Source organism: Ornithorhynchus anatinus, chromosome 10, assembly GCF_004115215.2.
Source record: "Ornithorhynchus anatinus isolate Pmale09 chromosome 10, mOrnAna1.pri.v4, whole genome shotgun sequence".
Lineage (NCBI taxonomy): Eukaryota > Metazoa > Chordata > Mammalia > Monotremata > Ornithorhynchidae > Ornithorhynchus > Ornithorhynchus anatinus.
In genome coordinates, this window is record NC_041737.1 from 37,924,609 (window position 1) to 37,937,112 (window position 12,504).

General features: G+C 50.7%; 1 protein-coding gene across 3 annotated transcripts in view; it reads left to right on the plus strand.

Annotated features, from left to right (window-relative positions):
- Positions 1 to 4,540: 4,540 nt before the first annotated feature.
- Positions 4,541 to 12,504, plus strand: part of MDFIC (MyoD family inhibitor domain containing) — a 113,008-nt gene continuing 105,044 nt past the window's right edge. The window contains exon 1 of one of the 3 annotated variants that reach the window (XM_029073735.2): positions 4,541 to 4,672. In XM_029073735.2, the coding sequence (XP_028929568.1) occupies positions 4,594 to 4,672 (79 nt within the window). In that variant the 5' untranslated portion in view covers positions 4,541 to 4,593. The remainder of the gene's footprint in view (positions 4,673 to 12,504) is intronic. The other 2 variants (XM_029073732.2, XM_029073733.2) reach the window with 2 other exon arrangements.

Sequence of the window (12,504 nt, forward strand, 5' to 3'; positions counted from 1 at the left end):
TGGATTTCTGTTTCCCCTCCTTCTCTTCCTGGACCACCACTAAAACCTAGCCTAGCATCCTATTCTTGATTCCTCATCTCGTTCCAGCAACTCTCCCTTTCGTCTCTCCCCACCCTCCAGACATAGAAACCTCTGGAGATACTTGCGACTGGTACAGTCTGGATTCTGAGCTCCTGGGGAGGGCTGGGCCTCCACCCTCTTCTTCCAGCTCCTTGGGGGTAGGAACTGGGGACACAACTTCCCGCCAGGATCCTCTGAGGGAGCCAGTCCACTTTAGAGTTCCAATTCCTCCCTCTCATTCAACCCACCTATTCAATCTGTCACCAAATCCTGTCAGTCCCCCTCTTCACAACATTGTTAAAATTCCCCCTCTCCTCTCCATCCAACCTGCTACCACATTAATACAATTACTCATCCTATTCTGTCTAGCCTCCTTACTGACCTCCCAACTCCTGCCTCTCCCCACTCCAGTCCATACTTCACTATGCTACCTGGATCATCTTTCTACAAAAATGTTCAGGACATGTCACTCCCCTCCCCAGAAATCTCCAGTGGTTGCCCATCCACCTCTGTGTCAAACAAAAACTACTCACCATTGACTTTTAAGAGCTCCATCACCTTGCCCCCTCCTATCTCACCTCGCATCTTCCCTTCTACAACCCAGCCCACACACTTTGCTCCCCTAATGCTAACCTTCTCACTGTGCCTATCTCACCTATCTCGCTACAGACCCCTGGCCTATATCCTGCCTCTGGCCTGGAACACCCTCCCTCCTCAAACTTGACAGACTCTCCCCCCAACCCCTTTCAGGTGAATCTGCAGGTACCCCTGGCTTCAAAGCCTTATAGAAGGCATATCACCTCCAAGAGGCCTTCCCAGACTAAACTCCACTTTTCCTCCTCTCCCATTCTCTTCTGCATTTCCCTGATCTTCCCTCCACTCTCAGTTCCGCAGTATTTATATATATATATATATATATGTAATTTTATTTATTTATATCGTCTGTCTCCCCTCCTCTAGACTGTGAGCTCCTTGTGGGCAGTTAATACCACTGTTTATCATTGTATTGTACTGCTGTTTTTCCCAAGTGCTTAATACAATGCTCTGCGTACAATTAGTGCTTACTAAATGCGATTGAATGAATGAATTCCCTGAGGCTTGGTAAATTCCAGGCACTTTGCCCTGCCAAGGCCATGTTTGGGGCATGAGGTTAAGATGTCCCAGCCTCAGAACCTCTTCCTGAGGGAGGAGGATAGACTTGACAGGACAACTTCTTAGGGGTGGGGTGAGGGCCCTCCTCCAACAGCTATGCCATTTCTCCTCCTGTCTTCCCTCCCAAGTAGGAGGCAGCCCTGTCTCCTGCCCTGGAGGGTCAAACTGGACCAGAGGGACCTGACTCAGGGAGCCTAGGACCTACACCCCAGGGATAAGGACAGACTACTGTTTGCAGCCTCTGGAATGTGGGATTCCAGAGAGAGGAGAGGAGCGACACAGGGGAGGACGAAGTGTTGAGGAGGAGGAGAGGGGAGAGTGTTTCAGGGCACCTCCATTTCCCCCTGCAACTCTCCAGGCCTGGGTGGTGGTCTCACACTCTGAGCAAGTGCTCTTGCCCCAAATCTGATCACCCCACTAGACCATCCACCCTCCTCCACCATCGCAGCCAGCCCTCTACGTCCATTCTACCCGAGTCAGCCAGCCCCTTACCTTTCTCCTCTTCCAGTCAGATCTCTGCCTCCTTCCATTCCCTTACCTCCCTCTCACCCCTGCCTCTGTTCCAAAACTTCCTACAACCTTCGCCAGCCCCTGGACTCCATCTCATCCCAGCCAAGCTCATGTTTCCATCTTTCATTCACTCGTTCAATCGTATTTACTCATTCATTCAATTGTATTTCTACTGTGGGCAGAGCACTGAACTAAGCACTTGGGAGAGTACAATAAAATGAAATCAGCAGACATTTCCTACTCACGATGAGTCAGTCCCCTGCCTCCATTCCACCCTGACCAACTCCCTGTCTCCATTTCACCCTGACCAGTCCCAGCTCCATCCTTCCTTTGCCAGTCCCAATCACTCAATCAATGGGTATTTATTGAGCACTTCCTGTATGCAGAGCACTGGACTAAGCCTATGGGAGAGTACAGTATAACAGTTTGTGGACGTGTTTCCGGTCCACACTGAGCTTACAGTCTACAGCCCCCATCTCCACTCCACCCTGACTAGGCCCCTCTCTCCATTCTACCACAGCCAGCCCCTTAACTCCACCCAACTAATTAATTCATTCATTCAATAGTATTTATGGAGCGTTTACTATGTGCAGAGCACTGTATGAAGTGCTTGGAATGTACAATTCGGCAACAGATATAATAATGATGGTATTTGTTAAGCGCTTGCTTACTCTGTGCCAGGCACAGTAATAAATGCTGGGGCACTGTACTACCAACCAGCCCTTTGTCTCCATCTCACCTCAGCTCGCCCCCTGTCTCCATCCCACCCTGGCCAGTCACAATCAATCAATCAATCAATCAATTCATTCATTCAATCATATTTATTGAGAGTTTACTATGTGTAGAGCACTATACTAAACACTTGGGACAGTACAATACAACAATAAACAGACACAATCCCTGCCTACAGTGAACTTACAGTCTAGGTGTGGGGGAGAGTGGCATTAATATAAACACATTACAGATATGTACATAAGTGCTGTGGGGCTGGGAAGGGTAAAGGGCAAAGGGAGCAAGTCAAGGCGATGCAGAATGGAGTGGGAGAAGAAGAAAGGGGGGGCTTAATCAGGGAAGGCCTCCTGGAGGAGATGTCCCTTCCATAAAACTTTGAAGGGGGGGCAAAGTAATGGTCTGTCAGATTTGAGGAGGGAGGGCATTCCAGGCCAGAGGCAGGATGTGGGGCAGGGTTTGGCGGTGGGACAGGAGAAATCGAGGCACAGTGGGAAGGTTAGCATTAGGGGAGTGAAGTGTGAGGGCTGGGTTGAGGTAGGAGAGTAGCCAGATGAGGTAGGAGGGGGTAAGGAGATGGAGTGCTTTAAAGCCAATGCTAAGGAGTTTTTGTCTGATGGATGGGCACCCACTGGGTTTTTTTGAGGAGTGGGGTGACATGTCCTGAATGTTTTTGTAGAAAAATGATCCAGGCAGCAGAGTGAAGTATGGACTGGAATGGGGAGGGCAGGACGCTGGGAGCTCAGCAAGGAAGCTGCTGCAGTAATCCAGGCGGGATAGGATGAGTGATTGTATTAATGTGATAGTAGTTTGGATGGAGAGGAAAGGGGGGGATTTTAGCTTAGTTGTGAAGGTGCAACCCACAGGATTTAGTGATGGATTGAATATGTGGGTTGAAATAGAGAGAGGGAGAGGAGTCAAGGATAAGGCTCAGGTTATGGACTTGTGAGACAGGAAGGATGGTGGTGCCGTCTACAGTGATGGGAAAGTCCCATGGAGGACAGGGTTTGGGAGGGAAGACAAGGACTTCAGCTATGGACATGTTGAACTTGAGGTGATGGGAGGACATCAATCGCATCTACTGAGTGCTCACTGTGTGCGGAGCACTCTACTAAACCCCTGTGCTTGGTACATAGTAAGTGTTCAACAAATACCATTACTATTACAATGTAACAGAGTTATACTGTCCCTGTCCACGGTAAATTTACAATCTACAGTCCCTTCTCTATCCCACCCTGGCCAGGCCCCTTCTCCATGCTGCTCCAACCCCAAGAGGTGGGCGGTGGGACGAGAGAGAGAGAGAGAGAGAGAGAGAGAGAGAGAGAGAGGGAGGAATTAAAAGAAAGAGAGAAGGAAAGAAGAGAGTTCAGAGAGGAAGAGAGAAATAGAGAAAAAGAAGGAGGAGAGAGAAAGGAAAGAAAGAAAAAGACAGAGAAAGAAGAAAAGACTGATGGAAACTAGAGAGAACTAGAGAAAGACAAAGAGGGAGAAAGAAGGACAGACAGACGGATAGAAGGAAGGAAGGAAGGAAGGAAGGAAGGAAGGAAGGAAGGAAGGAAGGAAGGAAGGAAGGAAGGAAGGAAGGAAGGAAGGAAGGAAGGAAGGAAGGAAGGAAGGAAGGAAGGAAGGAAGGAAGGAAGGAAGAAGGAAGAAAGAGAAAGAAAGAAAGAAAGAAAGAAAGAAAGAAAGAAAGAAAGAAAAAGGAAAGGAAAGGAAGAGGAGAGCAAGAGAAGAAGAGTGAGAGAGAAGGAGGTCGAGTAGGGCGGCGTGTCTGGGCAGTGTGTGGGAGGGCGAACGGGACCGGGGACCCGGAGGGGGGAAACCCCAACCGGTGCGGCCACCGCCGACCCCCCGGCCCGGCCCCGGGGACCCGCCCCCGGGGACCCAGGAGTCCCGGCCTCCGCCCCGCCCCGTCCCGCCCCGCCCCCGGCCCCGCTTAGCCGCCGCCGCTTTCCCACTCCGGGTCCAACTCTGCGGGGCCGGGCCGGGCCGGGCCGGGCCGGGGAGAGGAGATCGGGGCCGGGCCGGGCCGGGCCGGGCCGGTCCTGCCGCCCGCGTCCCCGGGCCGCACAACCGCCCCGCACCGCACCGCACCGCACCGCACCGCACCGGGGGCCCAGGGGGCCGGGCCCATGCCCCACCATGTCCCTGGCCCCCGGGACCCAGGCGCCCGGGCGCGGACCCGACCCCGCCGCCGGAGCCCGGAACGCCCTGACCCGCGGTAAGTCAGTCACCGCCCAGCCCCGGCCGGGGAGACCCTCCATGGGGCCCTGGCTCTGTCCCTCCCTCTCTGTGTGTGTCTATCTCAGTGCGGGCGGGGGTGGCAGGGTGTCAGAGTGTGTGTGTGTGTGTGTGTGTGTGTTCCTAAGAATGTGGGCGGGTCTGAGTGGGTGTGTGTGTGTAATTATGGTAGACTGTGCATGTGAGAATGTCTATATGCGTGTGGGTATGGGAGATTGTGTGTGTGTGTGTGTGTGTGTGTGTCAGTAGTTCTGAATATGGAAACGTGGGTGTGAATGTGGGTGGATCAGAGGGTGGAAATGTGTGTGTGTGTGTGTGTGCCCGGGGGGGGCGCTGAGTGTGATGGTGGAGAAGTGAAATGAGAGGAATGTGTGTGTACACGTACGTGTGTGTTTGAGAGTGGGGCAGAAAGTAGATGGACCCACCCCCTGGGTAACAGTGCACTTCTGAGCAAGTTTCCCTAGCTGCTGGTGGGACATTGGACGATTGATTCCTCTCGACTGGGAGAAAGAGCAGGAGAGATGTGGGGGTGGGGGTATGGGGGTGAGCTGCAGCCTCCCCTCCTCCTCCCTGCCCCCTGGAGCAGGGGTCACTCCGCGGGGTCCGCCCCCCCCCCCTTTTAAAAAGCAGATGCTTTTCTGGCTGCCGCCCCAGACGCTGCTGTGGGGTTTGTTTTGAAGCTGACTTTGAAAGGCCTCTCCGACTCCCAGGCCTCTGATTTGGTTTAGCAAGACCAAGACCTTCAGGCCTGGGAGCTTCTCCTTGGGTCTTCCTCTTCCTCCTGAAAGCGGGTGGGAGACCTAGGGTGGACGGGTGGCCCACACACCCAAGTTCCTGCACTGTTGCGTTTTCTGTTTGTTTTCCCCTAGACCATAAACAAGTTATGGGCAGGGAACGGGTTCACCAACTACGTTATACCGTTAAATTGGACCCTACCAAGTGCTTCGTACAGTATCCGGCACCCAGTAAGCACTCAATAAACATGATTGACCAGTTCCATCCTGACTCGGTTAAACGGCAGCACATCCCAAAAATGAATGAACTGTCTTCATCCGCTGTAAACAAGTACGCAGATGCAGTGATTATCGTTTCTGGGGAACTTGCCCAGCCGAGCCATAAATGTGCCCCTCAGCGAGGACTCTGTATTTATCTTCATTTGCTTTCCACAGTTTGGGGATGGTTCCGTGGTGGAAGTTTTCTCAACGGGCTATTCCGGTTTCAAGGGTTCCGCTGCCGGAGTTGAGAATTTTCTGGAACGGATAAATCTAATTCAGAATCTTGAATGGAAGGGGCTGCAGGAGCTTTAAGGAAAACCGCTGGGAAGGTTTTCTTCTTGTAGTCCACAGTCCAGAAAGGATGGAAGGGAAGTCAGAAAATAGTCGAATCAGAGCTGAGCTCTTGATAAACCAGAAAACTTCCGTGGTTAAGAAAGAATGTTTCAGCCATGCAAATTGTTAAATTGGATCACGCTTATCATTTTCCCCTTTTAGAGTGACTCACGACTTCTAAATCGAAAAACCGAAAATGATTAGCCACACAAGATAAATCAGAACTGCAGTGATAAACACGAGGCTGTTTTTCCAGAACCAACTCTGATTCTGTCGGTCAATAGGCTGGTTTTCCTGTCATTAAGGCGTGACTTGTGGGTTCACGTTATTAAATGCCTGCTGGTTACCTTATGATGCAGGCTACCGACACCATAACCAACACTCTTGGTGGCATAAAGTCAGATTTAACCAGAACTTTAAAAAAGACTGGATCCGTTATTTGAAATAGTTTGTTTTCCAAAGATATTAATGCTTACCCTTGTACCTGGGTTTGGAAAAGTACCTGAATGCAGGCCTTTCATGTGAAATATCTTGGAACAGTGGTTACTTGACCTTTACAGTCTTCTATAATCAGACTGTTGAGCTGAAGGGCCCAAGTAGGTTTTCTTTATCTAGGAGATCTCACAGTGAAGCATAATTATTCAGACATGTTAGACACTGTTAGTAGCAATAGTATCTATTTAGTGCTTACTGCATGTGGGGCACTGTACTAAGTGCTGGGAGGAAATACACAGGTCTGAATTAAAGGCTATCCCTGTCTTTTGTGGGTCTCAGGCAGTTCATTCATTCATTCAATAGTATTTATTGAGTGCTTACTATGTGCAGAGCACTGTACTAAGCGCTTGGGATGAACAAGTCGGCAACAGATAGAGACAGTCCCTGCCGTTTGACGGGCTTACAGTCTAATCGGGGGAGAGGGACAGACGAGAACAATGGCAATAAACAGCGTCAAGGGGAAGAACATCTCGTAAAAACAATGGCAACTAAATAGAATCGAGGCGATGTACAATTCATTAACAAAATAAATAGGTTAACGAAAATATATACAGTTGAGCGGACGAGTACAGTGTTGTGGGGATGGGAAGGGAGAGGTGGAGGAGCAGAGGGAAAAGGGGAAAATGAGGCTTTAGCTGCGGAGAGGTAAAGGGGGGATGGCAGAAGGAGTAGAGGGGGAAGAGGAGCTCAGTCTGGGAACGCCTCTTGGAGGAGGTGATTTTTAAGTAGGGTTTTGAAGAGGGAAAGAGAATCGGTTTGGCGGAGGTGAGGAGGGAGGGCGTTCCAGGACCGCGGGAGGACGTGACCCAGGGGTCGACGGCGGGATAGGCGAGACCGAGGGACGGTGAGGAGGTGGGCGGCAGAGGAGCAGAGCGTGCGGGGTGGGCGGTAGAAAGAGAGAAGGGAGGAGAGGTAGGAAGGGGCAAGGTGATGGAGAGCCTTGAAGCCTAGAGTGAGGAGTTTTTGTTTGGAGCGGAGGTCGATAGGCAACCACTGGAGTTGTTTAAGAAGGGGAGTGACATGCCCAGATCATTTCTGCAGGAAGATGAGCCGGGCAGTGGAGTGAAGAATAGACTGGAGCGGGGCGAGAGAGGAGGAAGGGAGGTCAGAGAGAAGGCTGACACAGTAGTATAGCCGGGATATAACGAGAGCCCATAGCAGAAAGGTAGCCGTTTGGGTGGAGAGGAAAGGGCGGATCTTGGCGATATTGTAGAGGTGAAACCGGCAGGTCTTGGTAACGGATAGGATGTGTGGGGTGAACGAGAGGGACGAGTCAAGGATGACACCGAGATTGCGGACCGAGAGACGGGAAGGATGGTCGTGCCATCCACGGTGATAGAGAGGTCTGGGAGAGGACCGGGTTTGGGAGGGAAGATGAGGAGCTCAGTCTTGCTCATGTTGAGTTTTAGGTGGCGGGTCGACATCCAGGTGGAGACGTCCCGGAGGCAGGAGGAGATGCAAGCCTGAAGGGAGGGGGAGAGGACAGGGGCGGAGATGTAGATCTGCGTGTCATCTGCGTAGAGATGGTAGTCAAAGCCGTGAGAGCGGATGAGTTCACCGAGGGAGTGAGTGTAAATGGAGAACAGAAGAGGGCCAAGAACTGACCCTTGAGGAACTCCAACAGTTAAAGGATGGGAGGGGGAGGAGGCTCCAGCGAAGGAGACCGAGAATGATCGGCCAGAGAGGTAAGAGGAGAACCGGGAGAGGACAGAGTCCGTGAAGCCAAGGTGAGATAAGGTATGGAGGAGGAGGGGATGGTTGACAGTGTCAAAGGCAGCAGAGAGGTCAAGGAGGATCAGAATGGAGTAGGAGCCATTGGATTTGGCAAGAAGGAGGTCATGGGTGACCTTAGAGAGAGCAGTCTCGGTAGAGTGGAGGGGACGGAAGCCAGATTGGAGGGGGTCCAGGAGAGAATGGGAGTTAAGGAATTCTAGGCATCGATTGTAGACGACTCGTTCTAGGATTTTGGAAAGGAAGGGTAGTAGGGAGATAGGGTGATAGCTGGAGGGGGAAGTGGGGTCAAGAGCGGGTTTTTTTAGGATGGGGGAGACGTGGGCATGTTTGAAGGCAGAGGGGAAGGAGCCCTTGGAGATTGAGTGGTTAAAAATAGAAGTTAAGGAAGGTAGGAGTGCAGGGGCGATGGTTTTAAGAAGGTGAGAGGGAATGGGGTCCGAGGCGCAGGTGGAGGGGGTGGCACTTGCGAGGAGGGAGGAGATCTCCTCTGAGGATACTGCAGGGAAGGATGGGAAAGTAGGGGAGGGGTTGTGGGAGGGGTTGTTGGGGGGGAGGGGAGAGGCGGAGGGGTGACTTTGGGGAGCTCAGACCTGATCGTGTTGATTTTCGTGAGGAAATAGGTGGCCAGATCATTGGGGGTGAGAGATGGGGGAGGGGGAGGAACAGGGGGCCTAAGGAGAGAGTTAAAGGTCCGGAACAATCGGCGGGGGTGACGGGCATGGGTGTGGCCTAGTGGATATAGCATGGGCCTGGGAGTCAGAAGGACCTGTGTTCTAATCCTAGCCCTGCCCCTTATCTGCCGTGTGACCTTGGGCAAGTCAATTCACTTTTCAGGCCTCAGTTACCTCACCTGTAAAATGTGGGACAGGGACTGTGTCCAACCCAATTGCCTTGTATCTTCCCCAGCGCTTAGTACAGTCAGTGCCTGGCACATATTAAGTGCTTAACAAATACCTCAATTACTATTGCAGTCATTAGCATGTTCTTTCGAGTCTGAATTAACCTGCAGGTAGTAATGTTTCAGTGTAGGTACAACTCAAGAAGTAGTATATAGAAGTAATAGTATTCATTAAGCATTTACTATGTGCAGAGCACTCTACTAAGCTTTGGTAAATATTACACAGGTAGGAATTAGCCCTGCCTCAGTTTACGCATATTTAAAATGGGGATTAAGTATCTGTTCTTCCTTCTAGACATTGGCCTCCACTTGGGTTAGGGACTGTGTTTGACCTGATGATCCCATATCTTCCCCAGCACCTAGTTTGGTTTTGGGCTCCAATCTGGCTTCCGTCCCCTCCACTCTACCAAGACTGCTCTCTCTAAGGTCACCCATGACCTCCTTCTTGCCAAATCCAATGGCTCCTACTCCATTCTAATCCTCCTTGACCTCTCTGCTGCCTTTGACACTGTCGACCATCCCCTCCTCCTCCATACCTTATCTCACCTTGGCTTCACGGACTCTGTCCTCTCCCGGTTCTCCTCTTACCTCTCTGGCCGGTCATTCTCGGTCTCCTTCGCTGGCGCCTCCTCCCCCTCCCATCCTTTAACTGTTGGAGTTCCTCAAGGGTCAGTTCTTGGCCCTCTTCTGTTCTCCATTTACACTCACTCCCTCGGTGAACTCATTCGCTCTCATGGCTTTGACTACCATCTCTACGCAGATGACACGCAGATCTACATCTCCGCCCCTGTCCTCTCCCCCTCCCTTCAGGCTCGCATCTCCTCCTGCCTCCGGGACGTCTCCACCTGGATGTCGGCCCGCCACCTAAAACTCAACATGAGCGAGACTGAGCTCCGCATCTTCCCTCCCAAACCCGGTCCTCTCCCAGACTTCTCTATCACCGTGGATGGCATGACCATCCTTCCCGTCTCTCGGGCCCGCAATCTCGGTGTCATCCTTGACTCGTCTCTTTCGTTCACCCCACACATCCTATCCGTTACCAAGACCTGCCGGTTTCACCTATGCAATATCGCCAAGATCTGCCCTTTCCTCTCCACCCAAACGGCTACCTTTCTGCTATGGGCTCTCGTTATATCCCGGCTATACTACTGTGTCAGCCTTCTCTCTGACCTCCCTTCCTCCTCTCTCGCCCCGCTCCGGTCTATTCTTCACTCCACTGCCCGGCTCATCTTCCTGCAGAAATGATCTGGGCATGTCACTCCCCTTCTTAAACAACTCCAGTGATTGCCTATCGACCTCCGCTCCAAACAAAAACTCCTCACTCTAGGCTTCAAGGCTCTCCATCACCTTGCCCCTTCCTACCTCTCCTCCCTTCTCTCTTTCTACCACCCACCCCGCACGCTCCGCTCCTCTGCCGCCCGCCTCCTCACTGTCCCTTGGTCTCGCCTATCCCGCCGTCGACCCCTGGGCCACGTCCTCCCGCGGTCCTGGAATGCCCTCCCTCCTCACCTCCGCCAAACTGACTCTCTTCCCCTCTTCAAAACCCTACTTAAAACTCACCTTCTCCAAGAGGCCTTCCCAGACTGAGCTCCCTTCTCCCTCTACTCCCTCTACCACCCCCCCTTCACCTCTCCGCAGCTAAACCCTCTTTTCCCCCTTTCCCTCTGCTCCTCCACCTCTCCCTTCCCCTCCCCTCAGCACTGTACTCGTCCGCTCAACTGTATATATTTCCATTACCCTATTTATTTTGTTAATGAATTGTACATCGCCTTGATTCTATTTAGTTGCCATTGTTTTTACGAGATGTTCTTCCCCTCCACTCTATTTATTGCCATTGTTCTTGTCTGTCCATCTCCCCCGATTAGACTGTAAGCCCGTCAAACGGCAGGGACTGTCTCTATCTGTTGCCGACTTGTTCATCCCAAGCACTTAGTACAGTGCTCTGCACATAGTAAGCGCTCAATAAATACTATTGAATGAATGAATGAATGAATGGGCACTGCCGCAATGACTAGTACAGTGTTCTGTATACAGTAAGCGTTCATTAAATACGACTGAATGAATGAATCAATGAATGAATTATTGTCCCTGTCTTCCCCTTTAGATTGTAAGGCCATAGGAGACAGGGTTTTGTTTCTGGTGATCTCTGCCAAGAAGTTAGTAACATAGTCTGCTCAGTAGAATCCAGCCAAGTGATTGATTACTTTGATTGAATAAACCAAGTGAATCAGTGATCTACGGAAGTACTAAAGGTGGCTATTGGGATCTTCTTGTGAAAAATAACCGTTTTCATGAGGACTACCACTTTCCAAACCAAATGCAGCATTTACGGGAAATAATGGACAAAGTTACGGTGATACTCACATGCCTATCTGCAAATGTCATGGTTCTAGACCAAACTTGCTTCCACCTGCTATGAAAGTGTTGAGACTGTGAGCCCCACTTGGGACGGGGACCGTATCCTACCCGATTTGCTTGTATCCACCCCAGCACTTAGTAAAATGCCTGACACATAGTAAGCACTTAACAAATGCTATCATCATCATTATTATTATTAAAGTAGTAGAGTCTGGGGTCAAAGGTGCAGCCCTCCTCTTGACTACCCACTGAGAAAATCAGACTACTTGCTCTCAGAAGGATCCATACATTTCCTGAGTTGTGAAGAAAACGGATGTGGAAAACTCAGATCTTTGCATCCAGTGGGGTCTACTCTTGACACTGATTTTCTTTAATGACCAACTTTCTCACTTAAGCATTTTTGAGAGAAATTCTACTTTTGCAACCAAAACGCAGGTAAATATTTGTATACCTTGGGACCCTCCTCTGTCATCTAGGTGTGGTTTAAAAATAGTCAGAAGAGAATATCGCTAAATAAAATAATTATGGTATTTCTCAAGTACTTATGCTGTGCCAAGCATTGTACTAAGCACTGGGGTAGATACAAGATAGATTGGACAGTGTCTCTGTCCCACATGGGGCTCACGGTTTAAGTAGGAAGGAATTAGTATTTAATCGCCGTTTTACAGATGAGGAAACTGAATCACAGAAAAGTGTCGTGTCCAAGGTCACACAGCAGACAAATGGTGGAGGCCCAGATTAAGAACCCAGGTCCTCTGACTCCCAGGCCTGTGCTCTTTCCACTGGGTCATGCGTCTTCCCCAACCAAACTGCAACCAAAAAATGTAGACTAAGATGAATGCACATTTAACTGGGACCAACTCTTTAGTGAGCTGTTCTAGAGAGAGGTCCCAGGAGGAAAAAAAGTTGCAATTTATCTTCTACCTTTCTCAGGCAGCATGGAGAAGGGTCTCCGTGTCAGTATTGAAGACATTTCTCTTTTGCAAGGAAAAACCCAGC